Below are 27,887 nucleotides of genomic sequence, written 5' to 3'. Positions count from 1 at the left end.
GGGTCACAAGGAGCTGCAGCGGGAACTGAACCCAGTTCCCAGGATCTCAGCTCACTGCATGAACCATTAGGCTATCAGTGTGACAGAGAGGCCACAATCTTCCTTGAATTCTGACGTGTAGGGGGCCAATTGACAGGAACTAAATAGGATGCCTCCCCTAAACTCCCAGTTCAAGGCCAGCCACTATCTGAACCTTTGAAATATCTGTACGTGCGAAACAGCAGGTGTAAATGCCGACTCGTGAGGTATCTCGTATTCACACGTATTCCTTACGTGAAAAAGGGAATCCGTGTGTAGATTTTTCTAACACGCAAGCCCCACCCATATCATACCCAAACGACACTCCCTTGTGGTTTCCTAAGGTCAGATTTTACATGTGTATGTGCCGATACATGTGTGTATCGTGAACAGGGCTTCTAAAATAAGGATCTATGTGGTACAGAATAAAATACGTTTGTGACGCCTTGTTGCACTCGAGATCAGTCGGAGGTTAGTTGTGCTACAAAGAGTTTACCTGTTGTTCTCCTACCTTCATATGGTACATCATCATTTCGTTCGCCAGATGGCTTCGGTATTGAGCCTCATGGACCTGCTTGTAGAGCAACGACTGTAAAAGACGAACAAAGCACCCATGAAACAGAAGAGCAGGGCCTATATGTGAGCAAAGCATGAACTGGCAACATCGAGGCCACCTCTGAACTCTTACACCCTGACCGCTTTTTCAGATGAAGCCTTTCACTTTGCTTGGCTTATTCTATGGCTACCATCTCTCCCAGCTGCCTGCAAAGCCCATTCATCCCCGTAATGCTTCAAAGGCAGCCATTCCTGTTCTAGAGGAGGGGCTGATGGTTCAGCGACTGCTCTACAGAATCTATTTATAGTGTTTGCAGAAATCATACTGCAATATGTAGAACCAGGGCTTTTTTTGAGGGGGTACTTGGGGGTACTGAGTACTGGCACCTTTTCCATTGTCTGCTAAAATCGACCCAGGGTCTCCAAGTTTTAATGAAAGAGCTCAGGCTCTACACACCAATTCTACCTTGTCATAGATTTTGTGACTGGTTGCAGGGGTCCTGGCTATTGTAGGGTGGGTCCCTCAGTGATCACTCCCACCCCTGAAGGGTGGCCTGCCATTTGAGTACCGGCACCTTTTTCGCTAGAAAATATGCACTGTGTAGAACTAACTTCCATCCTTTACCCGCCACTGTGGAAGGAATCCCGCCAGATATAGATGCGTTACAAATTACAGAGTGATGGTCAACTATTAACAGGGAGAAGCCATCTCTGTTCAAATATAGGCTACGAACAAACCATCCTGTGCTAATCCTCATAGTCTGCTCCCCTAAGGTGTGTCCAGCCTTAAAATCTGAAGGGCATTTTAAGATTTGGGGGGGCAATGCTATAACTTGGAGCCTCCAGTCAGGCGCATCGATGCCGCACACCGAGCACCAATGACATAAAAGCATTTGTGCGCCAAGATATCATTAAGCGTAAATCTGAATTGGTCAATGGTAGGCGTAAATGGGCACAATTAAATGCATCATGCAATAAGCATTACTTTGTATTCTATAAGTTACGTGTGTAAATTGGAGACAAGCTCATGTCCCTCCCATGTTCTGTCCACAAGTAGCATAGTAAATGTCGGCAGACGAAGACCTGCACAGACCATCCAGTCAGCCCAAAAAGGCGGTCAGAGATGAATTTGGCCTTCTGCACAGGTTCCTCTTTGATTAAACACTGGTATACTTAGTCTCTATCCCTCCCTGCCAATTTTGGGGCACAAGCCGTAGAAGTCTGCCCGGCACCGGTCCTACTTCCCAACTACTGGACTTGCCGTTAAAGCCTACTCCAGCCTCAATCTTGATATGCTTTTGCATTTACAGGACCCAGACTATAGAAGTCTGCCCAGCACCAATCCTACTTCCCAACCTCTGAAACTGAAGTCAAAGCTCACTCCTGTAATGGGGTAATTTAATTGTTGCCCCTCTTGCAGGCTAAGGCACTTATGCGTTTCATAAGTACATAAGTATTGCCATACTGGGACAGATCAAGGTTCCATCAAGCCCAGCATCCTGTTTCCAACAGTGGCCAATCCAGGTCACAAATACCTGGCAAGATCCCGAAAAAGTTCAACACATTTTATGCTGCTTATCCCAGAAACAAGCAGTGGATTTTCCCCAAGTTATTTTAGGAAGCGTCCAGACATTTTTTTAAAACCCTGCTAAGCTAACCACCTTTACCACATAGTAACATAGTAGGTGATGGCAGAAAAAGACCTGTACGATCCATCCAGTCTGCCCAACAAGATAAACTCATATGCGCTACTTTATATGTATTCCTGACCTTGATTTGTATCTACCATTTTCAGGGCACAGACTGTAGAAGTCTGCCCAGCACTAGCCCCACCTCCCAATCTCTGCTAAGCTTCTGAGGATCCATTCCTTCTGAACAGGATTCCTTTATGTTTATCCCACGCATTTTTGAATTCTGTTACCGTTTTCATCTCCACCACCTCCCGCGGGAGAGCATTCCAAGTATCCACCACTCTCTCCGTGAAAAAATACTTCCTGACATTTTTCTTGAGTCTGCCCCCCTTCAACCTCATTTCATGTCCTCTAGTTCTACCGCCATCATAAACAGCTTCCACCGAGAAGGCCAACCTGGTGCCGAAGCAGAAATCTCCTCAATGGAAGCATTGCCAGTGCCTCAGAAATAAGAGTACTGCGCTCCGCTTTATGAAACAGTATTTTCGTATCATCCCCTTCCTCAGGCACCACATTCTCTGGCAACGAATTCCAGAGTTTAATTACATGTTGAGTGAAGAAATATTTTCTCTAATTCATTTTAAATGTACTACTTTGTAGCTTCATTGCGTGCCCCCTAGTCCTAGTATTTTTGGAAAGAGTAAACAAGCGATTCACGTCTACCCGTTCCATTCCACTCCACTCATTATTTTATAGACCTCTATCATATCTCCCCTCAGCTGTCTTTTCTCCAAGCTGAAGAGCCCTAGCCACTTCAGCCTTTCCTCATAGGAAAGTCATTCCATCCCCTTTATCGTTTTCGTCACCCTTCTTTGTACCTTTCCTAATTCCACTATATATATATAATTTTCTCAGCACTTAACTGCATGCTTCTGGTTACAGAACTGCCCTTTTTGTGTGATTTGTTCCTTCATAAAGTATCTACTGAAAAGTGTGCATGTACAATGTGAGTCGGGAGCTGGGTAGACTTCTACGGTCTACGCCCTGATCATGACTGAATAGATAAGGGATGGGCTGGAGTGTAAATTTTAAGGGGCTTCGATGTTAGCTCCAGAACTTAGTACAAGAACAGTACTGGGTAGACTTCTACGGTCTGTGCCCTGAGAATGGCAAGGACAAGTCAATCTCGGGTATAAAGTATCACATACCATGTAAAATGAGTTTATCTTGTTGGGCAGATTGGATGGACCGTACAGGTCTTTATCTGTCGTCATTTACTATGTTACTGTTTGGGGTTCTACATGGAATGTTGCTACTAATTGGGATTCCGGAATCTTGTAACTCTTTAGGATTCCAGAATCTTCAGAACTTTTAGTACAAGAACAATGCTGGGCAGACTTACGGTCTGTGCCCTGAGAATGGCAAGGACAAATGAAACTCAGGTACATATAAAGTATCACGTACCATGTAAAATGAGTTTATCTTGTTGGGCAGACTGGATGGGCCGTATAGGTTTTTTTCTGCCGTTATTTACTATGTTATGTTACTATGTTACATCCAAATATATTTATTTCTATAAATGTTGCACTGAAAAAGTCCACTTATTCACCTACCACAACTCAATATTAATTCGATCAGGGTAGTATTACAACGTGCATATGTTGTGACTTTGTTGGACAAATGGGCAGGTCATCTTGAACAAATGCTCGCTCGCTCGATCTGATGGTGTTCATTGTTAAACCTATTCAGGTTAATCAAACATGTGCGATTTCTTAAGAAAATGTGCAAGCAGCATTTCGGGGACGTTTCTATGAAGGTAAATAAAGTTTCAACAGAAAATGCGGAGAACTCTATAACCTCCACGGGAATGCTCAAAAAGGCGAGGAGAAAGGTGGGTGGATGGCCAAGGACTCCAGAGACGAAAGGGACAATCTTAGGTTAAAGATTTATTGATCAAGGGCTCGACACAACGCTGTGTTTCGGCTGAAAAGGCCTGCTTCAGTAGTCTTCTAAGATAAACGTCAAAATCTCCAAATGTGAAGCATATCAGAGTAGATCAATGAGATGGTCTGTAAAATACCCATGATAAAGATCTGTGAAAAAGACCTTAGTGGGAAACGAGGCGTGCCTTCAAATTTGGTTATCCAAAAAGTCAGATCTGATATGCTTCACGTTTGGAGAGAAGTTTATCTTAGAAGCAGGGGCGTAGCCAGATCTCGCGGTGGGAAGGAGCCAGAGCCCGAGGTGGGGGGGAGGCACATTTTAGTCTGTCGCCCTGCTGCTGCCCCTCTGCCACCATCTTGCCGCTCGCCCTGCAGCTCCCCACCCACTGCTGCAGCAAATACCTTGGCTGGCGGGGTGTCCCCTTTTAGAAGCGTGCAGGACATGAGGGGGAAGAGAGAGCAGGGCAGGCAACATGGCAGCACTGGAGACCGGCGCTGGACAAGGCTTCAGCAAAACCAGGGGCCAAGAGGAAATTTGGGGGGCCCAGGCCCCTGTGGCCCCACCTAGGTATGCCACTGCTTAGAAGACTCCTGAAGCAGGCCTTTTTCGGCCGAAACACAACGTTATGTCGAGTCCTCGATCGATAAATCTTCTTTAACCTGAGATTGTCCCTTTTGTCTCTGGAGTCCTTGGCCATCCACCCACCTTTCTCCTCTCCTTTTTGGTGAATACAGTTTCACATTACTTCTTTCACTGTGGGGGGGGGGGGGGGGGGGGGGGACCATGCAAGCTGTATTTTAACAACAAGAAGAGAAGATGCATGCAACTTACATGTGCAATGCTAATTCCACAGTAGATAGAGAAAGCGGTTGCTAGGTCTTCATCAAACTTACTGAATCCAGGGCCGTTAATCTTATTCACCAGCTCTGCCACACCAATCACCTCTGAAAAAGAAAATACAGATGGGTATAGGGTTACCATATTTTGTCCCCCCAAAAGGAGGATACATGCCCCACCCCCTTTCACACCCCACCCCTTTCACGCCCTCGCTCTGCCCCCTGTCACATTTTTCCCTCCCCCCTGTCACACACCCCGTCACCCCCCCTCCCCTTACCTTACTACTGCCCTGGTGGTCTGGTGACCTCTTCGGGGCAGGAAAGAGCCCCCCTCTTTCCTGCCCGGAGCGCTAACCTGCATGCATCCTTCCTGTTATTGATCTCGGCGCCGATTCACAATGGCCGCCGAGAGTTGAAGTCTCGCGAGGTCACTTCAACTCTCGGTGGCCATTTTGAATCGCTGCTGAGATCAGCAACAGGAAGGAAGCATGCAGGGCAGCGCTCCGGGCAGGAAAGAGGGGGGCTCTTTCCTGCCCCGAAGGCGGAAGAGGTCACCAGACCACCAGGGCAGTAGTAAGTAAGGGGAGGGAAGGCTAGCAATCTGCCCATTTGTCCAGAAATCCGGACAAACAGGCAGATTGACAAAACCTGGCCAGTTGCCCGGACATGTCCTCAAAAAGAGGACATGTCCGGGTAAATCCGGACATTATGGTAACTCTAGATGGGTAAGGGGGACACACATGTCTATGTCTTGCACACATGGATTTATAAATGTAACACTAAACACATTCCCCCTGATAATCAAAACTATTTAACTGGTCAGGAACGGAACCTGGCAGGTTAAATGATGCTTAGTCAGTTATCCGTGAATATTCAGGAAGACATAGCCGGCCTTGACCCGTTGAAAATGCACAGTAAGCGGATAGTGGATAGCCGGTTATATTGCACAATATAACTGGCTAACCACCGATTTTTCAGCGTGAGTTTGGTGGCCATGTTTTGCTGCATGCATACTTGGTATATATCTTTGGCTGCTTTGAACTTGATCGGCCAGCGCCAAATATTGGCTTGGCCGGTTAAGTTCAAATTGGCCAAAAATAAGCCGAATATTCAATGCCGGTTACTGGAAACAGCCGAGCACTGAATACCCGGTCTTGCTGCGGACTGCAGGACTTAACTGGGCTAACTCCCATGATCTGAATATGGGTACAGGAAATTGCAGGTGCAGAGAGGAATAACCGTTTTGCGTATCCAGTTGAAAATTCTATTAACCCCTACTGATCTCTGTCCTATCGGTGTTATTGCTATGATTTCAGTACAAGCTCTTGCTCATTGCTGCCTATCTATAATTCTTGCTGCACACTCAGGATGTGATTTCCGCTTTAGCCTTCCAGCTTATCTGCAATATCAGTTTTCGAGATCCTTCCCGTGTGTTATTTTTTCAGAAATGCCCAGGGGTGAGGAAAAATTGTCTCTACATGACACAACTGCTCCTCTCTGGACACGTGCATTGCACAGGAAGCAAAATTTCTTGAAGTCAGGAGTTCAATGTAGCCACAATCCCCTAGATTCTCATCCTCTCATCCCAACACAGCACAGACAACCCCCCAATCATCAACACCCCAGACTACACCCTCTCTATCTCAGATAGCCTGAAAATCCTCGGCGTTACAATGGACCGCAACTTAACACTAAAGAGCCAAGTGACATCCACGACAAAAAAAATGTTCCACTCAATGTGGAAGCTCAAACGTGTGAAGCAATTCTTCCCCAGGGAAATATTTCGCAACTGTTATGCTTTCCAAGCAGGAAACTGGGTTGTGAGCCCTTGGACCACCTGAGGAGCGGCAGTGGCAAGCAAAACCACCTCACACCAGAGGCAAGGCAGAACTCTGATAAACAGTTAGGCTTCAGGAGTTGAGCCCCTGGCTACAGGCGGGATGCAGGACTTATAGGATAGGGCAGGAACAGGATCCCAACTAGGCTGAACAGGGACTGAGGGTCAGAGGGGAAAGGAATATACAGGGACAGCAAGGGAGGGAAAGGATAAGCTAAAGGACAGGACTGAAAGCTGCAAGCAGCCACTAAAACAGGGAACAAAACACTGAATAACAAGACATAGAACTGAAAGCTGCAGAGCAGCCACTAAGACAGAAACAGACAAAGACTAAACATAAGAGACAAGACTAGCAAATAAACAACAACCTAATCTAACTACCCACAGACTAACTAAAACAGACAAGAATCAAGGCAAGAAACCAGACTGAGCAGGAGTGCAAACAGCACCCCAACAAACCTCAGGGCCTTAGGCGATGCAAAGGCCAAGCAGAAAGGTTTCAAACTAATAATCAAAGCTAATAAGCCCAGCAGCAGCTGAGGCTCAGCTGCAGCAATCACCAGGAAACTATGGGTGCTGTGTAGGTTCACACAGAAAGAGCAAGTCTGGCAGTCTGGAAGATCCGAACTGGACTGGGCTTAAATCTGGAACGGGTGACAGTAACCAGACAGTCCATTGCAGCCCCCAAGTCTGGCCCCTAGGTGGCAAGAAGAAGGAGAGCCCGAAACATGAGCACAACCGTGACAGCAACCTGGTACAATCAATGGTACTAGGCCACTAGACTACTGCAATGGAATTTACGCGGGTTGTAAAGAACAAACCTTAAAGAAACTCCAGACCGCTCAAAATATGGCAGTTACGCTTATCTTCGGAAAAACGCAATTTGAAAGCGCAAAACCTCTCCGCGAAAAACTACATTGGCTCCCGATCAAAGAACACATTGCTTTCAAAATCTGCACCCTAGTTCACAAAATCATCTACGGTGAAGCCCCGGGATACATGACAGACTTGATTGACCTACCAACTAGAAACACATCCGAATCAACACGAACGTACCTAAATCTGCACTACCCAAGCTGCAAAGGACTCAAATACAAATCAACTTACGCATCCAGTTTTTCCTACAAAAGCACACAACTGTGGAACGCATTACCAAAAACCTTGAAATCTATGTACGACCACCTAAACTTCCGGAAAACACTAAAAACCAACCTGTTTAAAAAGGCATACATAGACGGTCGGTAGCCCAAATGTTTGGGGAGGCTAAAGGGGGCGGAGCTTACCTCCATACGCTCCGTGGCAGCGACGTCAATGAAGAAAAAGACTACAGGCTCGCCGCCAGCTTCTCCCTTCTCTCTGCACACAGTGTCCCGTGATGCATTTCCTGTTTCCGCGAGAGCAGAGAGAAGGGAGAAGCTGGCGGCGAGCCTGTAGTCTGTTTCTTCATTGACGTCGCTGCCACGGAAATAAAAGATGAAAATGCGCGGGGCGGGAGGGTGGGCTGCTCCACAAGCGGAAGTCGACGATTCGGCTGGGGAGGCTTAGCCTCCCCAAGCCTCTTATATGGGGCGCCTATGAAGGCATACCCTACTGATCCAACATAAACGCCTGATCTCTGCAACACAACAAAACTAAAGAACGTAATAGGCATAACACAATTCTTCCATTGTACGATTCCCTATTGTGGCTGTGCCACATGAACTTGATCTTACCACAACATCACATTGTATTTGTTCACACCGGAGTCTGCAAACGCATCTCTGGTACTATGTAAGCCACATTGAGCCTACAAATAGGTGAGAAAATGTGGGATACAAATGTAACAAGCACAAAAAGGGGAAAACTCTGCTTTAGTTTGTGAAATACAACAATAATCAATAAGCGAATCTGTTGTAACCAGATGTAGGATATCAAAAAATTAATAGAAGGGGGAGAAAGACCTCAGACAGGTGATAATCAGCCAGATTGCTGAAATTACTCATAGGGAATCACCATACTTCAATCATCGGTCACAATCCAACCACCTCCCTTATAGCGGACAAATATTTTTTAAGAGAATTTTTATAAAAAGAATGCTACATCCACTATGCAAATCAAAACTTTCAAGACATCAAAATGCAAAAACACTTAGCTTGAAGCAGTGTAAAGGATGGGCTACCTGCGGTGGGGCTTCTTCAGGGGAAAGGATGCCCAATTGATGATCACTGCTCAAATAGCAATTACTGATGTCTGCTCGATGGTCTGGCTGGAAGCTCAAAATGGGGCTAATAAAGCTACACTGATTAGCACAGGAATGTTCACCCTTCGCCCCCTGAAATGCCCCCTCAAAAAATATTTTTTAGCATGCGCAGATTTGGCAGTTACCAAAGGAAACCTGAGCGCGTCCCATGGTTCGCCATTTTAAGCTGCATTAGGTGTGCATTAGCACCTAAAGCAGCTTAGTAAAAGGGACCCTATTGCATAAAAACAAGAGTCAATCTCTGCAGACCATTTTTGTAGAAGCAGAGTAATAAAGCAAAAAAATAAAATAACAACAAAAATAAAAACCCAACCTACATGTATTTTTGCTTTGATTATTGGCGCAAACTGCATAGGTTGAAGTGTTTGCGGTGTCTGCTTCAGAGCCGGCAGGTCTGATTAATAACCCTTTAGATTGTGAGTTACCTACTGCACCTGAATGCATTTCGGCTTCAGCTTGGATTTAGAAAGACATGTAATTAAAATGCAAGAGAAAATAAATTCCAAATTTGAAGACTCAGTAACAGATGGCAAACGCCAACCAGCTCAGTGGTGGTGGATTTGCATGTGGTGTTATTATAAATTGGTCTGTCTGTTTTTGTTTGTGAGTTATGTGATAAAAACAACTGTATGCAATGTATTCATATTGTGAAATGGTAAAAGAGGGTGCTGGGGGGGGGGGGGGGGAGGAGGGGGAAATAGAGCAGATCACTGGTATATCTCAGGGCTCTGCTCTATTTAACTTACACCTGGTCCCATTATATCAGCAGTTTTGTAATTTAGGTGTCCAATACAGACTATGTGGATGATATACAAGTCTTTTTCCCTTCTTCCATCTTTGAGGATGCTTGTGTGAGCCTTCATTCTGTTTCAGAATGGATGATACTAAGGGAGGAAGTTATCAACGTGGGCTGCTCAAGCTGTGTTATTTTACCACTAACATGCCATTTTAGCACAGGTCCCATTTTATACAATGAGACTTAATTACTAATAACTGGGGTTAACAATAAAATAAAACATAACGGCAGCCCACGTTGATAACGTCCCCCTTAATTAAAGAAAACAGAAATGTCTCTAGAAATTGAAATCACTGCTATATGTAATAAAAATGAGCCAAGTATAGGACAGTCAAGCCATTGTGACATCACTGATGAGGTTGGCTCTTATTGGTGGAATGAGGCATTATGACATCACAGTATCAGCTCTGGTTAAATCACTGGTATATGTAATAAAAGTGAGCCATAGGACAATCAAGCCATTGTGACATCACTGGTGAGGTTGGCTCTTAAGCATTGGTGAAATGAGCCATTATGACATCACAATCTCAGCTCTGGTTACCAGAGACTGAAACTCTTCACACTAAGGGGGGAAGTTATCAATGTGGGCTACCGTTAAGATGGGTTATTTTACAACTAACTCATGCTATTTTAGCACAAGTCCCATTTTATGCAATGAGACTTAGGGCCCTGTTTACTAAGGTGCGTTAGTGTTTACAGCGCACCTACACTTAGAGCGTGCGCTAACCATGTAGGCGCCTATAAGGTTATTGTAAGCACTTACATGGTTATTGTGCATTAAAAATGTTAACGCGCCTATAATGCGGCTTAGCAAACAGTCCTTAGTTATTAATAACACATCTTAACGGTAGCCCACACTTCCCCAGGTCTTATTGCATAAAATGAGACCTGTGTTAAAATAGCTAGTGGTAAAATAACATGTCTTAACAGTAGCCCACATTGATAACTATCAGGCTTATTTTCAAAAGAGAAGGGCGCCCATCTTTCGACACAAATCGGGAGATGGGCATCCTTCTCTCAGGGTCGCCCAAATCGGCATAATCGAAAGCCGATTTTGGGCATCCCCAACTGCTTTCCCGGGGGCGTGTCGGAGGTGTAGCGAAGGCGGCACTGGGGCGTGCCTAACAGATGGGCGTCTTCGAGCGATAATGGAAAAAAGAAGGGCGTCCCTGACGAACGCTTGGGCAACTTTACTTGGTCCATTTTTTCTTACGACCAAGCCTCAAAAAGGTGCCCGAACTGACCAGATAACCACTGGAGGGAATCGAGGATGACCTCCCCTGACTCCCCCAGTGGTCACTAACCACCTCCCACCCTGAAAAAAACAACTTTAAAAACTTTTTTTGCCAGCCTGAAATGTCATACTCGGGTCCATCGCAGCGGTATGCAGGTCCCTGGGGGGGGGGGGGGGGGGGAGGTATGTGTGTGTCAGTGGAGGCATAGCGAAGGCATGAACATCCTTCTTTCAAACATTGTGGATGTCCTGAACTGCCCCCCCCCCCCCCACAGGGACAGCCAAATTTCAAGGAAGTGGAGGAGTGGCCTAGTGGTTAGAGCACTGGTTTTGCAATCCAGAGATGGCTGGTTCAAATCTCACTGTTGCTACTTGTGATCCAAAATCTAAATAAATGGGGTGTCAGAGGCATAGCAAAGGCATGGACGTCCTTCTCACAGAAACATCCACATTTTGGACGTCCTCAACTGCACTGCCGTCGCAGGGACCGAGGCATAGCGAAGGATGTCCTTCACCCATACTCTTAAAAAAAATAAAATAAAGACATCCCTGACGAGCACTTGGACGTTTTCACCTGGACTTGTATTTTTCTAAGGTTGTAGATGGCAATTTATTTAAGGTTGTAGATGGCTATTATACACGCAGCTTGTCTGCATGTATGAAGCCGTCTTTGGCTTGCGCAGAGCAGCCACGCATAATGCATGGCTGCTCTGCACTGGCTTCCCCTCCTTAGGAAGGAAATCGTGTGCAAATGACCTAACAGTGAGCAGCTCATTTGCATGCGAGTTCCTTCATGTATGCCCGTTCCTTTCCGAATCGGTAAGGGATCGGTAAGGGAAGGGCTTTTTCCATTCAGTTAGTGAATCAGTTAGTCCACTGCAGTGCCCCCTAGGGTGCCCAGTTGGTGTCCTGTCATGTCAGGGGGACCAGTGCACTACGAATGCTGGCTCCTCCCACGATCAAATGAGTTGGATTTGGTCATTTTTGAGATGGGCGTCCTTGGTTTCCATTATTGCCAAAAACCGGGGATGACCTTACAGATGAAGGTCGACCATCTCAACATTTATGTCGACCATCTCTTAGGCCGACCTAAATGTTGAGATTTGGGCGTCCCTGATCATATTATTGAAACGAAAGATGGCCGCCCATCTTGTTTCAATAATACAGGTTTCCCCGCCCCTTCGCGGGGACGTCCTGTGAGGACACCCTCAGGAATACTTGGGCACCCTGTTCGATTATGCCCCTCCATGCCACTTAATCACCTAGCTTTGAAAATTGCTAAATCTGAATTTATTGGCCCAATATTCAGACCACGGGAGTTAGCCCAGCTAACACCCGCGGTCGGTGCTGAGCCCAGATATTCAATGCTGGGCATTTCCAGCGACCGGCATTGAACATTTGGTTTATTTTTGTCCGGTTCAAACTTAACCGGCCAAGCTGATATTCAGCACTGGCCAATTAAGTCTAAACCGGCCAAAGATAGACCTGGTATTCAAGGGGCCAAATATGGCCACCAAACTTGAGTTGAAAATCAACGGATAGTCAGCTATATTGTGCGATATAATTGGCTATTCACTAGCCGCATATTTTCAGTTGGTCATGGCCAGCCATGTCCCGCTGAAAGTTTGCAGATAGCCGGTTATGGGGCATTTAACCGGTCAGGTGCCGATCTGGCCAGTTAAATGCTTTTGAATATCGAGGGGATTGTTTTCAGCTGCTCACCTTCAACTGATGTTTTCCATCACAACTGATGTGGAAAGGGTTCCAATTTCTCTCTCCCAAAAGGTTTGCAGTGTAGGAGTGATATTGGATGCTCCTCTTACAATGTGACTTCAAATTAGGTCTTAAACAGGGCCGGTCAAACCCGGTAAGCGGGGTAAGCGCCGCAGGGGGGCGCCTGCCTTCAAGGGCACTGCAGGGGGGCGCCATACCGCGCCGCCCTTGGTGCTTTAAATCTTTAATTTACCCCCGTTCCAGTAGCCGCGTCATTTGAAAGCCCTGCCCCGTCTCTAGCCTTCCCTCCCTTCGTGAGTTCGTTCCGTAGTCCCGCCTTCTGATGTCATTTCCTCGAGGGCGGGACTGCAGAACGAACTCACGAAGGGAGGGAAGACTAGAGACGGGGCAAGGCTTTCAAATGATGCGGCTGTTGGAACGGAAGTAAATTAAAGATTTAAAGAACCAAGGGCGGCGGGGGATGGGGCAGGGTGGGAGAAGAGAGAAAGGAGATGCTGGGGGGGGGCGGGGGCGCCAGAGACCCTAGGACCGGCCCTGGTCTTAAAATAATATTTTTATATTATTTCAAACAATTCTATCATTGTATACCAAAATACCTCATGAGGGGGCTCTAAAATCTATTCAATATGTTTTGGAGAAAAGACCAGAGTCACAGAGAATTCCCACACATTTTTTGATGGACCTAGCTCGTATGGTCTTAAATCACAGTTATTTTTGCTTTGAGGGTGAATATTATGAGCAGATCCATGGAGTCGCCATGAGTTCGTCTTTTGCCTCCTAGGTAGAAGTATCTATGTGGCTTTAATAGAAGAAACAGGGTCCTATCCGTCAATCTGGTTTCAATTTATTTGATCTGGAAGAGGTACTTGGATCATGTCTTTTTTATTTGGACTGGTATTGAATCTGCACAACTGGAATTTGTAGACTGGTTAAACACTAGAGATAGTAATTTACAATTTATCCTTACATATGATAAAATGGCTATTCATTTCTTGGATGTACATGTATATCGACATCTGGGACGACTTGAAACGACATTATGCCGTAACCTATCAGACTGGAATACTCTATTGCACTTTCATAGTTTCCACCTACGGAAATGAAAAGAAAGTTCACCTATCAGCCAATTTTTACGCTTGAGAAGAATTTGTTCTACACTAATTGAATTGAAACATCAAGCAAAGGATTTGAAACATAGGTTGTTAGATAGAGGTTACCCTAGGAATATTATTAAGAAAGCATAGCTACGTGCACGATACGCACAGAGGGAACTTTTACTTCAATACGAACAGATCATTCAAGGAGAGGTGTTAACATGTCTACTTCCCTATTCGATATTATCTCATCTACATCCTCAGTAAGTTGCCGCCACTGGCATGTTCTAAGTCTTTTGTCATCATCCTTAGAACCACTGATTACCGTGCTATGTAAGAATAAACCAACTGGATAATTTTTGTCTCGGAAGAGAACTAATTATGCAAATCACTCTGGCTCCCGTGTTAAATGTGGCAATTGCCAATGGTGTGCTTTAATGACTGAGGGGCAAGATTGGGAACTTCCCCTTACTGGACTCTATGTTTATGCAAAAACTGATACTAACTGCAATTCTTTATACGTTTTGTCCTTGTTTTTAGATATGTATTGGGAGGATGACAAGACCAGTGAAAATTCACCTTAATGAACTCAAACCCTGTATCTAGAGGACATGAAATGAGGTTGAAGGGGGGAAGAGTCACGAAAAATGTCGGGAAGTATTTTTTCACGGAGAGAGTGGTGGATACTTGGAACGCCCTCCCGCGGGAGGTGGTGGAGATGAAAACGGTAACGGAATTCAAACACGCGTGAGATAAACATAAAGGAATCCTGTTCAGAAGGAATGGATCCTCAGGAGCTTAGCCGAGATTGGGTGGCAGAGCCGGTGGTGGGAGGCGGGGCTGGTGGTTGGGAGGCGGGGCTAGTGCTGGTCAAGACTTCTATGGTCTGTGCCCTGAAAATGGCAGATACAAATCAAGGTATCTTGTTGAGCAGAATGGATGGACCATGCAGGTCTTTTTCTGCCGTCATCTATTATGTATGTATCAAATTTGAACAACTTTCTGCCCCATTGGTGGCATATTATAGACTCTTTAACTTGTGGGTGGCAGGGAGGAGATTATGAATGCATACTTAATTACAAAGAACGATGCTGGATTTTTGAACTACAAACAGTGGCCCCTGGTGGATTAAATGAAGAACTGGATTGGATGTCTTTAGTTTGAATCTAATGCCAGACGTTGCTGTCATTTTTAGTTAGCAGCATGACAAGGGATGACAAGTGTGCAAGAGAAAAATCTTTAAATTGTATGTTGTGGAAAATCATTTAAGGAATTTTCTTAAGAAAGATGCTCTGTTCAATAATGTTGAGCCTCTCAAATTTTTTTTTTGCAGAGAATGAGTCCCTGACGCAGTTAAAATGAAACATAGCGCTATGTTGGAGGCTTTTCTGTTCTAGAGATGCAGTGGTCATAACTGAGATAAGTACTCACAAAGAATGGTGAAAATTTATATTATATATACGAATCTGATTGAGAAGATCACGTAAGCTATATGGAACTATTTGAATATCTGAAATAATATAAAATATATGGACCGATAAAGAATGGAGGTATGTGCATAAATATGTTGGATGATACATTATTTTGTGTATGATGGTCCACAAAAATATTTCATATGAACCACCTCTAGTGAATGGTGTTGATATGTTGATAGTTTTTAAGACTCTAGTTGGTTATTGGACCATAAGTTATTATCTAAAATTAGGTCTGTTATCCAGTCTACTTTCTATCATTTAAGATTACTTATTGGCACACTATGTTGTGCAGGGATGATTTTCGCTTTGTTACTCAGAGCCTAGTTTTGACCAAGCTTGACTATTGTAACACAATGTACTCGAGTATAGCCCTGAATCAGTTCTGGCCCTTCAGTTACTGCAGAATGCCACATCCAGTTTTACGGCTCCAACATTATGCAATGTTGCAGCCTGCCAGGGATAGGAACGACATTCCTGTGGCCTTCTGTGTATAAAGGGTGCCCACTCATACCCTAGACCCCCCCCCCCCCAAAAGAGTCTACAATGTATATTATCGGTGGTCCGGGGGGGGGGGGGGTCTTCAGGTAGAACCAGCTCACTCTAGCTCCATCATCAAAATGGTGCCCTTTTGCAGTAGTCTCACACAAGAATCATAAGGAGTCATGTTTCCCTTATAAATGTTATTCTTTTACCACAGGACTCAGCAACTTGCAGGGCGGAGATACTTCAGGTTGCTGAATCTCCTGGTATATCAAGGTGTGGTAATAGATCACCTTAGAGTACTGTTGTATGATTCCAGAGATCTCACCTTCAAAAAACATGTAAACAGGATGGAGTCAGTCCAGAGGCCAGCTACTAAAATGGTCAGTGGCTTTGATCATAAAGGGAATGAAGACTGACTTAAAGATCTCAAAAGGTATACTTTGGAAGAAAGGCAAGAGAGGGAATATATGATAGAGGCATTTAAATACCTCCATGGCTCTGGAACCAGGAGACGTGGAGGGGCATAATTGAACGAAAACGTCTATCTCCATGGGCGTTTATCTCCGAGAACGGGTCCGTGAAGGGGCGGACCGAACCGTATTTTCGAAAAAAATAGACGTCCATGTTTTATTCGACAATTTGTGAGCTGGGCATTTTTGTTTTTCAGTGATAATGGAAAATGAAAGCGCCCAGCTCAAAAACGAATAAATCCAAGGCATTTGTTCGTGGGAGGGGCCAGGAGTCGTAGTGCACTGGTCCCCCTCACATGCCAGGACACCAACAGGGCACCCTAGGGGGCACTTTTACAAAAAAAAAAAAAAAGGTAAAAGAGCTCCCAGGTGCATAGCACCCTTCCCTTGTGTGTTGAGCCCCCCAAATCCCCCTCAAAACCCACTGCCCACAAATCTACACCATTACTATAGCCCTAAGGGGTGAAGGGGGGCACCTACATGTGGGTACAGTGGGTTTGGGGGGGTTGGACGACTAAGCATTAAGCAGCACAATTGTAACAGGTAGGGGGGGATGGGCCTGGGTCCACCTGCCTGAAGTCCACTGCACCCCCTAACAACTGCTCCAGGGACCTGCATACTGCTGCCAGGGAGGTGGGTATGACATTTGAGGGTGAAAATAAAAAGTTGTGAAACATCATTTTTTGTGGTGGGAGAGGGTTAGTGACCACTGGGGGAGTCAGGGGAGGTCATCCCCGATTCCCTCCGGTGGTAATCTGGTCATTTAGGGCACTTTTTGGGGCCTTATTCGTGAAAAAACAGGGTCCAGGAAAAGTGCCCTAAATTCTAGCTACAAACGCATACTTTTTGTCCATTATCGGCGAAAGGCGCCCATCTCTCCTCGGCCGATAACCACGCCCCAGTTCCACCTTCGCCACGCCTCCGACACGCCCCCGTCAACTTTGTACGCTTCCGCGATGGAGTGCAGTTGAAAACGTCCAAAATCGGCTTTCCATTATACCGATTTATTCGTTTTTGTGAGATAAACGTCTATCTCCCGATTTGGGTCGAAATCTAGGCGTTTTTCTCTTTCAATTATAAGGTGGATAGTATGAAGGTGAAAGGGGACAGACTTAAGAGTAAATTTAAAACAAATATTTCATAACAGATAGGTTGGTGGATGCGTGGAATAGCTTCCAGTGGAGGTGGTGGAGACGAGACTAAATCTGAATTAATAGGATCTCTAAGGGAGAGGAAGAGATTGTAGAGATTAGTAGTAGGTATGGATGGGCAGACTAGATAACCTATAGAGTCTTTATCTGTCTTCATTTTCTATATTTCTATTATGACATGCTCCCTACCAGCCAAGAAAATACTACTTGACTCCCTCTGAAACGCTCTCTTCTATTTACAGGAAAGAGAGAAAGACTCCACCTCTAAAGCTCCTCCTTCTCCTCCAACAGAGTATGAGGTTGTTCAATTCCTTTTTCTTCCAACAGGAGGTGCTAAAGAGTTAGAACTTTCTTTCATAAAAATGAGTCCATAGAGAACTTGTCTACTACTCAAAAAAAAATAAAAAAACCCTTCGCTTTGCTCACCTAGTCTAGCTCAGTAGTCTCCTCTTTCTTTAGGGTGAGCGGATCTCAGTCAATCCTTTTAACTCCTTTCCTCAACAGGGCTAACAAAACAGTTACCTTGTTAATTATTTCTTTACTTTTTATTCTTGGAGAAGGAAGAACAACTGTTCATGAAAAATGAAAGCAAAGCTATATGCAAATTAGTTCCAAATGCGTCAATGACTTCTAACAAAACACTTTAACAAAATGCCTCCCTCCCCCTTAGAGTTGAACCCTCTTTCTCAGCAAGCCTAGGGCTCAATGGCTGGCAGACCCAACCCTTTTTTCATGCTACAGAAGGCTTAGACTGCAATGGGATCCCATTTCTGCCAGTAACAGGGATGTCACATAAGAGAGGGGAAAAGAAAAGTATCCTATATCTTCATAGGTTAATCATTTGTTTCCAGTTTAGAGACACTGCTACCTTTCACCAGCTGTCAAGAATACTACCCTCCATCTTTCCCCTGGAATTTCTAGGGTCAGATCAGTGGCGTTCTTAGGGCGGCTGACACCCGGGGCTTCCCTCGATCCATACTCCCTCTGCCCCGGAACAAGAAGTAACCTGTTCCGGGGCAGAGGGAGCTGCAGCGAACGAGAGAAGTTAGCGAACTCTCGCAGCAGGCGCGCACAGCAGCACCCCCCAGCGGCGTGCACCCGGGGCGGACCGCCCCCACCGCCCCCCCCCCTTGGTACGCCACTGGTTTAAACAATAGGGTTTTGTGTGTTCTCTGAAAATTGCTACCACCATCGCTTTCCACGAATGTCCCAAGCATGTGCCTCTCTTTCATCCTCTTTCCTTATTATCCCTCACCGGCCCTTTATCACCATTGCCTGTGTCTGTCCAACAGACATTTTTAGCTCCATCACGGATCCGGTTGCCACCAGTATGTAGTCTCAAGTATCTACCAGTAAAGGAATCTGTTCTCATGTTTCTCTACCCCTCCTACCTGCAACTTTACATAATGACCCCCTTGTAAGATTTTAGCTTTCTGTATTTTAGTGGAGGAGTGTGGTAGCCGTGTTAGTCCACTCTTAAGGTTATCAATAGAAATCAAACAAAATAAAACATGGAAAAGAAAATAAGATGATACCTTTTTTATTGGACATAACTTAATACATTTCTTGTATTTTAGTGGTAATCAATAGAAATCAAACAGTTATGGAACACATTACCTCTTAACCTAAAAACTATTTACGAACTAACTAACTTTCGTAAATCTCTGAAGACCTACCTCTTCAACAAGGCATACCACAATGTTCAATAACTGTAAATGTAACACGTCTCCACTTTACCTATATTCGGAACTGTTTTCTTCTTATATCTGTTTGCTTAATTTTATTATATCATGCATGTTCTCTAAGTAACACTAATTGTCATCTTCTAATCTGGAATGGCGAATGCCATAACGGTATACTGTAAGCCACATTGAGCCTGCAAATAGGTGGGAAAATGTGGGATACAAACACAACAAATAAAAATAAATAAAATAAAACATGGAAAAGAAAATAAGATGATACCTTTTTTATTGGTCATAACTTAATACATTTCTTGATTAGCTTTCGAAGGTTGCCCTTCTTCGTCAGATCGGAAATAAGCAAATGTGGTAGATGACAGTATATATAAGTAAAACATCCAAGCATTTCATCGATAGTCTAACAGGGTGGGGATGGATAGGTGAGAGGAGGATGATAAACAGAGCAATACAACTTTATGGTTTATAATGGGCTAGAAAACCCAGATCTTTGTTAAGTCCTGTCTGTTGGGTGTCAAAATATGCAATCATTCTGACTTCAAGGTCTTATGTATTGTTTTAAAGTTACCTTTCAGGATTTTCTTACTATAAAGTCACTGGTACAGTGATCTGGTTTTGTAAAGTGCAGTGTATTTTAGTGAAGCCTGGCAAATATTTGATTGCTTCTATCATATCTTCCTATTGATTTGCATTGGAAGCCTTTATTTATGGATTTACATTGCAGGCCCTGCATTATTTTAGTCCAAAGAAGAGCAGAAGACACATCTTAGTATGCTAAATAGGCTTTACAGAGTGGTACAAATAAAGCCTTTTTATCAAACTAAGATTGTAAAGCATAAAGGAATCCTGTGCAGAAGGAATGGATCCTCAGGAGCTTAGTCAAAATCGGGAGGAGGGGCTGGTGGTTGGGAGGCAGGGATAGTGCTGGGCAGACTTATACGGTCTGTGCCCGGAAAAGGACAGGTACAAATCAAGGTAAGGTATACACAAAAAGTAGCACATATGAGTTATCTTGTTGGGCAGACTGGATGGACCGTGCAGGTCTTTTTCTGCCGTCATCTACTACGTTACTATGTTACTATGTAACATAGTAAATGACGGCAGATAAAGACCTATACGATCCATCCAGTCTGCCCAACAAGATAAACTCATTTACATGGTATGTGATACTTTATACCCGAGTTTGATTTGTCCTTGCCTTTCTCAGGGCACAGACCTTAGAAGTCTGCCCAGCACTCTACTTGTACTAAAAGTTCTGACGCTAACATTGAAGCCCCTTAAAATTTACACTCCAGCCCATCCATATCTACTCATGTTCTGCTTTTGTTTGGACTACTTTCGGCACAGCAGAACATTTCATTCCTCTTCTGGTGTTTCCACTTGTACGATTTTAGTAAGTCTCTTCTCAATTGGGTTCATCTTCTCCAGGCTCCCGCAAAGGTCAGGCTTCTAGAACTGCATGCAGCGTTCAAGGTTATGTCTCCCTGGTGACCTCTTTGGAGACAATAATACCCCCTGTCTCCTGCCAGCAGAACCTCTCCTTATGCAACCAAGCACCCTGTTGACTTTCCCAGTAGCTCATTTACAGTGACTGGTTTCATAGAAATCTTACTGAGTCACCAGTGTATCCATCTTGGAGTAAATTCTCAAAGGTTTGTGTATTTTAATGTTGATTTTATGTCTATGTGTAGAGCCTGCATAGATCTAATAATGCTTTCGAAGTTATATGTAGTTACAATAGTCTAATTATGTTTACCCACCTTAGTGAGCTGTAATGGAGTTTTGCTACCTGAAAGCATACACACACTTTGACAATGCACATGCCTTCAGTTAAATAGAAAAGAGGCTTTCAGGGTGAGGTTTTTTTGGAAGCATGTCTGAAAACTACATCCAAGAAATTCACTTTCAGAAATGTGCATAGTTAAACGAAAAACCCAATGTATGTTGAAGTTGGTTTGAAATCAGCCCCTACTAAAATCCCCAACATGTATAAGATGTGCCGATCAGTACTCACCACTGTTCTCATTCTTGATGGGAAAGCAGAGGATATTTCTGGTCCTGAAGCCCGTGCTGTCATCCACTCCCCGGTAGAAGAGCGGATGTGAATACGCGTCCTTGATGTTGAGAATTTTGCCCGTGGTTGCCACATGCCCCGCTATACCTTGATCTGCTGGAATCCTGATTTCATAACTCTGTGAGGACATGGATTCAGGAGTAACTATTTTTATTTATTTGTAGCATTTGTATCCCACATTTTCCCACCAATTTGCAGGCTCAATGTGGCTTACATTTTCCGTAATGGCGGTTGCCATTTCCGGTTAACATAATTACAGATGGTATTGCGTTAAGGTGCATACATACATGGTAGCATACATGGAACATCACATATATGGAGTATATCATGGTATATATATATACCATAAAAAGCCCCAGACAAACATGGCCATTCGGTAAGAGAACTCTTACCGCATGGCCATGCGGCGGGGAGCCCTTACCGCCACCAACTGAGATGGTGATAAGGGCTCCTGCGGTAACCCAGCGGAAACCGAGCAGCACAACGCCCGATTACTGCTGGGTTACCGCCGTGAAAGTCATTTCCGGGGGGGGGGGGGGGGGGGGTCTTTTGCGCGCTCGGGGCAGAACTGCAGCCGGCAGCAGTCCCGATTTAGCGTTCGGTAAGCCCGCATTAGGCTTATCTACACTTTGTAAAAGACCCCCTTAAGGGGCTATGGGTCACAAATACCCGGCAAGATCCCAAAAAAGTACAAAACATTTTATACTGCTTATCCCAGAAATAGTGGGTTTTCCCCAAGTCCATTTAAAAACGGTCTATGGACTTTTCCTTTAGGAAGCCGTCCAAACCTTTTTTAAACTCCGCTAAGCTAACCGCTTTTACCACATTCTCTGGCAACGAATTCCAGAGTTTGACTACACATTGAGTGAAGAAATATTTTCTCCAATTCGTTTTAAATTTACTACATTGTAGCTTCATCGCATGCCCCCTAGTCCTAGTATTTTTGGAAAGCGTGAACAGACGCTTCACATCTACCCGTTCAACTCCACCCGTTCTGAATACTGGCACATAACTGGTCAAGTACCGACTCTGCCCCTGGAACACCACCAAAAATAAATGACTGGTTAGCCCTGAACAATTTATTTTAACTGGCCAGGAGCTGTTTCTGGCCAGTTAAACTGTTTTAAATATCGACCTGTTGGTGTCTGTTAGATTAACTGACTCTGACTCGCTCACTTTGGATTTAACTGTTGTTTAATCCAGTGGCGTAGCCAGACCTGACATTTTGGGTGGGCCCAGAGCTAATATGGGTGGGCACTATGTATATATAGGTGTGAGTAGTTTTTTTGGGGGATCCTAAATCATTTTTAATAAACAGTCTGCCCAACAGCTGTCCTACAGCAACATAAACCACATACATATTCGGAACCTATGTTGCAAACCTTAAAACCACCATACCGAGAATACAAAACACTCAGGACCTATAGAGCAATTCTACCATACCATAAGCATCATTTCTACGAGTCACACAAGGAAATGGAAAGCATCACAGTGAGCACTAGAACATCAATTCACCTATTGTAAAATTAAACCAGATCTTCCCTTTCATCTTTTACCATTTTTCTTTTTTCCCTCCTTTTCTTTCCTTCCATTTCCTTTTTTGACCCTTTCCACTTTCCTGTCCTCATTTCTCTCTCCCTTTTTTCTTCTTTTTACCCTTTCCATCCTTCCCCCTTCTTCTTTTCCCTCCTCACCTTCCCTTCTCTCTCCTCCCCCTTTTCTCCTTCCCCTTCTATCATGCCCTTTTTCTTCCACTTCTCCCTTTCCACCTCCTTTCTTTCCTCTTCCCCTCCTCTTCTCTCTTTTCACCTAGTAAAGGGTCACCAAAACAGACACCAGATGCAGATGTGATTCCATATGCCCCAATGAAAGGAGAGTTTAATTTTACTTTCATTGAATTTCAGTATATTCCATCTTTATAACACCAGGCTTCCCAATCCCAAAGGCAGATTACAGAAACAGTTAAGATCAAGGAACATTCTCACAGAAATTTTGCAATGTGTATTGTTTAGAACAGCATAGAAAAATGAGCATAAAATACAGAGAATTATAACTGCTGTTTCTACCAGTTATAATCACTTTTAAGCTGTTTTACTGATGTTCAGTTTTTATTTCATGATATTTACTTAAACCTAGATACCGGAAACGTTTTTAATAAATTAAAAAGCTGTCAAATAAGTAAAAAGAACACAAAACCTTAGGAAGGAACACCTCATCTTCTGTTTTCTCCAATTTCCTGGCTGCCCTGTCTGTGCTGTGTCGGGGATGGGTCGGGTGAGCTTCTGCAAGTGCCACAGAGGTGGACTTGACCCGACCTGTCCAATTCCAGGATCCATCATCCCCCCCACCCAGTAGCCCACACCACACACGCAGTCAGCACCCACAGCGGGAACTATGCCGATGGTCGCCTGGTCGCGGTCCCTACCTTAAGAAGAGGGCGGGACACAGTGAGGGAAGGCCCGAAGACGATTTCCTTCTTTTGCAATGCACGCAGGGCAGACGCGAAGCGCTGCCTGTCAAACGGCTTCACTGATTTTTTTTTAAGTGCCCGATTTTCCGCGCTGACTGGGTGGGCCTGAGTTGTGATTAGGTGGGCCTGGGCCCACCCAGGCCCACCCGTAGCTACGCCCCTGGTTTAATCTACTCACATTTTGTTAATATATATTTAAAAAATGTCAGAATGGATTGCCTTTCAGTTTTTGCTTTTGTCCTGATTTGTTCTTATGTGATTAGTGCAAGTTATTTTGGTTTCATCTTGAAGTTTTTTCCTGGATTTAATTACTCACCTTTCCAAATCCTAGCTCAAGGTGAGTCATAGTCAAGTGCAATTTCCCTACCCCAGAGAATTTACAATCCAGGGGCCTATTATTAAAGCATAGTACAAGCCCTACATGTGTTAACTGTGGCTAAAGTCAACATGATGTGTTATAAAACACTGAGCTGCATAATCCGCAAAGCTCATTATTATAGAAACGGAATAATGCAGCTGGTGGTAACATTTCGAAACTGTGCTATTCCAGGAAGGTGAATACCAGCTCCAGCAATATTGACGACCCCCTCAAGAGCATCAGCATGTTAACGCACAAACCGATAATCCCGAGGATAGAATTAGAGAGTTCAGTAATGGACCCACCTGGCTACAACTAACCCATGATGACTGTAGTGTTAAAAGGCCTGATCCTGCTGCAAGGCTTCTCCCTTCCCTGTTCCCATGTGTGTAGACAGCACCCCCAAGTGGGGTACCCTCTCCCTTCCTCACACTTGCTTATAGGTTCCAGTCGCTCCTACCCTGGTGGTGCCGTTCTTCACGGTGGCACTGCCTGACCCCAACTGGTGCATTAGAGCTTCCTGCTAGAGGTCAGTTACTCAGCTCTGCAAACAGCAAACTCAGGGCCCCTTTTACCAAGCTGCAGATCAGTCAGCGGTCGTGTTGTACGTGCAGGACGTCAGACTCACAGAAACAGAACGAAGCCTTGCAGATCAGCCAGCGGCTGCGTTGCACGTGCAGGACAGAAACAGAACAAAGCCTTGCAGATCAGCCAGCGGCCGCGTTGCACGTGCAGGACGTCAGACTCACAGAAACAGAATGAAGCCTTGCAGATCAGCCAGCGGTTGCGTTGTACATGCAGGACAGAAACAGAACAAAGCCTTGCAGATCAGCCAGTGACCGCGTTGCACATGCAGGACGTCAGACTCACAGAAACAGAACGAAGCCTTGCGCCAGAAGAAGAGGACCTCGGCTGGCAGGGGTTGGGGTCCCCCACCAGCAAAGGTAGGTGGCGGGAGGGGGGGGGGGGCCGAGACGGTCATCAGCAGGGGGGGGGGGGTCAAAGTTGGTGGCGGGGGGGGGGGGGCTAAAATGTGCCCCCTCACCTCGGGCTCTGGACCCTCCTCCCGCTGAAGTCTGGCTACGCCCCTGATGCCGACAAATCCCATTCACTCTGAATAGGTTCCGTCGACATTGCTGCGCGAGAACCGCTAACGGGCTTGAGAAATGAGGCCCTAAATTTGCAGAATTTAATTACCCCCTAGTAAGCTGGGCCCCAGCTTTGTACCCGAGGCAAAGGAGTCTGATGTGACTTGTCTATAAAGAAAGAAGCATCAGCAAGTGGAATTTGAACCCTGGTTTCCCTGCTCTAACCACTTGACTGCCTACGAGCTAAAATCATTATAGGCGTCTCAAACGTCTTTCTACACCTCTGCCTTATTTCTCATACCCAGCCCTACAAAGTCATATTCACATATAGCTACTCTCTTCTCTTTATATCCTGGTGGTCCTGAAACCTTCCTGACCTACTAGAGCGAAGGGATTCATTTGTGTTCTATCTTACTGTCTCGTGCTCACAGATGTGATTGCAAACCTCTGGGGAATATATCAGTATGAAAAGTAATTTATTAAACAAAACTGTTTTGTTTGATGCCTAAATGACTGCATTAATTACACATTTTGGTTCGGCGAGACAAGTTAATGACGCGTCTTGTTCATTATCTTGCTGTGTTGACGGATCAATTAGAACATTCACACATTTATAATGTATTCCTGGTTTCCTTATTACTGTGGTGACATTAATACTGGAGTCTGCTGAATGTATTTGTTTTGGTTGTTTGTTTGTTACATTTGTATTCCACAAATTTCCCACCTATTTACACCTCTGTTTTCCTTTTACGCGTAGCCCACATCGATAACTTTCCCCCCTTCCTGATTTGCCTTTCCAAACCTGAGCTGATGGTGAGTTACATTTCAGGAAGGGTGGGGTAGGACTCGGCTTATAGTCCAGTGGCCTAATATTTAAGACACACGCTTTCAGGGCTTTTTATTTTTTTGAGGGGGTGCTTGGGGGTACTGAGTACCGACACCTTTTTCATTGTCTGCTAAAATTGACCCAAGGTCCCCCCAAGTTTATATGAAAGAGCTCAGGCCCTTGTCATAGATTCTGTAACTGGTTGCAGGGGGCCTGGCCATTGTGGGGTGGGTCCCTCAGTGATCACCCCACCCCTGAAGGGTGGCCTGGCATTTGAGTACCTGCTCAATGCGGCTTACATGGGGCAATGGAGGGTTAAGTGACTTGCCCAGTGTCACAAGGAGCTGCCTGTGCCTGAAGTGGGAATCAAACTCAGTCCCTCAGGACCAAAGTCCACCACCCTAACCACTAGGACACTCCTCCACTGTTGCTACTATGAGATTCCACTAGCAACATTCCATGTAGAAGTCGGCCCTTGCAGATCACCAATGTGGCCGCGCAGGCTTCTGCTTCTGTGAGTCTGACGTCCTGCACGTACATGCAGGACGTCAGACTCAGAGAAACAGAAGCCTGCGCAGCCTTCTACATGGAATGTTGCTAGTGGAATACATTCCACTAGAAGTCGGCCCTTGCAGATCACCAATGTGGCCGCGCAGGCTTCTGCTTCTGTGAGTCTGACGTCCTGCATGTACGTGCAGGACGTCAGACTCACAGAAACAGAAGCCTGCGCAGCCTTCTACATGGAATGTTGCTAGTGGAATAGCAACATTCCATGTAGAATCTCCAATAGTATCAACATTCCATGTAGAATCTCCAATAGTATCTATTTTATTTTTGTTACATTTGTACCCCGCGCTTTCCCACTCATGGCAGGCTCATTGCGGCTTACACGGGGCAATGGAGGGTTAAGTGACTTGCCCAGAGTCACAAGGAGCTGCCTGTGCCTGAAGTGGGAACACCAGGCTGAAGAGACCTCTCTCCTTCTCCAGCAATACACCCGAAGGCTACAGCTTCAAGGGGATGGCCAGTGGGGTGCAATCAATCATCAATTAAATTATCGGGGCTAATCTATTAATTTATGTACCTGACCCGGTTCAGTGTACAATCCAAAGTTGTCTAGGTTTCCCCAACCACAGGACTGCAGGCATCTCCCGTCCATCTCTCTTACGTGACTTTGTGTTTCTTGTGAGCTATTACAAAACTCAGCAGGTCTGAGCTGTTGCCCAGCAGCCAGCGAGACACTGAGGAAGAAATCCATTTAGAGTGGATAACAGTAACTAATGGGAAACCATAAAAGGAATGTATTGATCTGCAAAGAGCAGGCTCAGCCTTCAGAGCGTGAGGGAGGATGAGGAAGAAGGGCTGAGCTGTACAAGACAGAAACTCAACTGATAAAATCGCAGCCAATTGGCCCTTTTCTGTACCAGGTACTCTGCAGTTCCAGCGGTGGACACTAGTCTGTGCTGTTTTCATGATTAAAAGAAGAGGCCTTTCTGATTCCTGAATTACTTTTTCAGCTCTGGGAACCGTTCACTGAAGCTGCTTAATATACCTGGCAACAGAAAGGAGGTGAGGACCAAGTACCCTGGACATGCAGTGGAGATGCCATCTGCCTCACAGGGATGTTTGTCCTCTTAGCTTCTCACTCACTGGCGGCAGTGGCTTAGCCAGACCTCGACATGGAGGGGGTCCAGAGCCCAAACTGTGTGTAGGGAGGGGCACATTTTGGCCTGCCTCCCTACAGCCCCCCCACCTCGCTGCCACTGCCTCCTCACATGCCTTGGCTGACGGGGTCCCTGACCTCTGCCAGCTGAAGCGCTTGTCCAGTGCTGGTCTCTGCTGCAGTGAAACTGAGCATGCACGACACCTTCACGAAT

At 45.2% G+C, this 27,887-nt stretch overlaps 1 protein-coding gene across 1 annotated transcript in view; it reads right to left on the bottom strand.

The window, feature by feature from the left end:
* Nucleotides 1-27,887, bottom strand: part of PDE2A (phosphodiesterase 2A) — a 687,803-nt gene that overhangs the window by 40,268 nt on the left and 619,648 nt on the right. The window contains exons 17-19 of the mRNA XM_030199986.1: nucleotides 21,209-21,386; nucleotides 4,980-5,092; nucleotides 530-607 (exon numbers count right to left, since the gene is read on the bottom strand). Coding sequence (XP_030055846.1) covers nucleotides 530-607; nucleotides 4,980-5,092; nucleotides 21,209-21,386 — 369 coding nt within the window. The remainder of the gene's footprint in view (nucleotides 1-529; nucleotides 608-4,979; nucleotides 5,093-21,208; nucleotides 21,387-27,887) is intronic.

Source organism: Microcaecilia unicolor, chromosome 4 (genome assembly GCF_901765095.1).
Source record: "Microcaecilia unicolor chromosome 4, aMicUni1.1, whole genome shotgun sequence".
NCBI classification, from domain to species: Eukaryota; Metazoa; Chordata; class Amphibia; order Gymnophiona; family Siphonopidae; genus Microcaecilia; species Microcaecilia unicolor.
The sequence above is the reverse complement of the archived record's forward strand: the minus strand, read 5'-3'. Positions and strand labels throughout refer to the sequence as shown.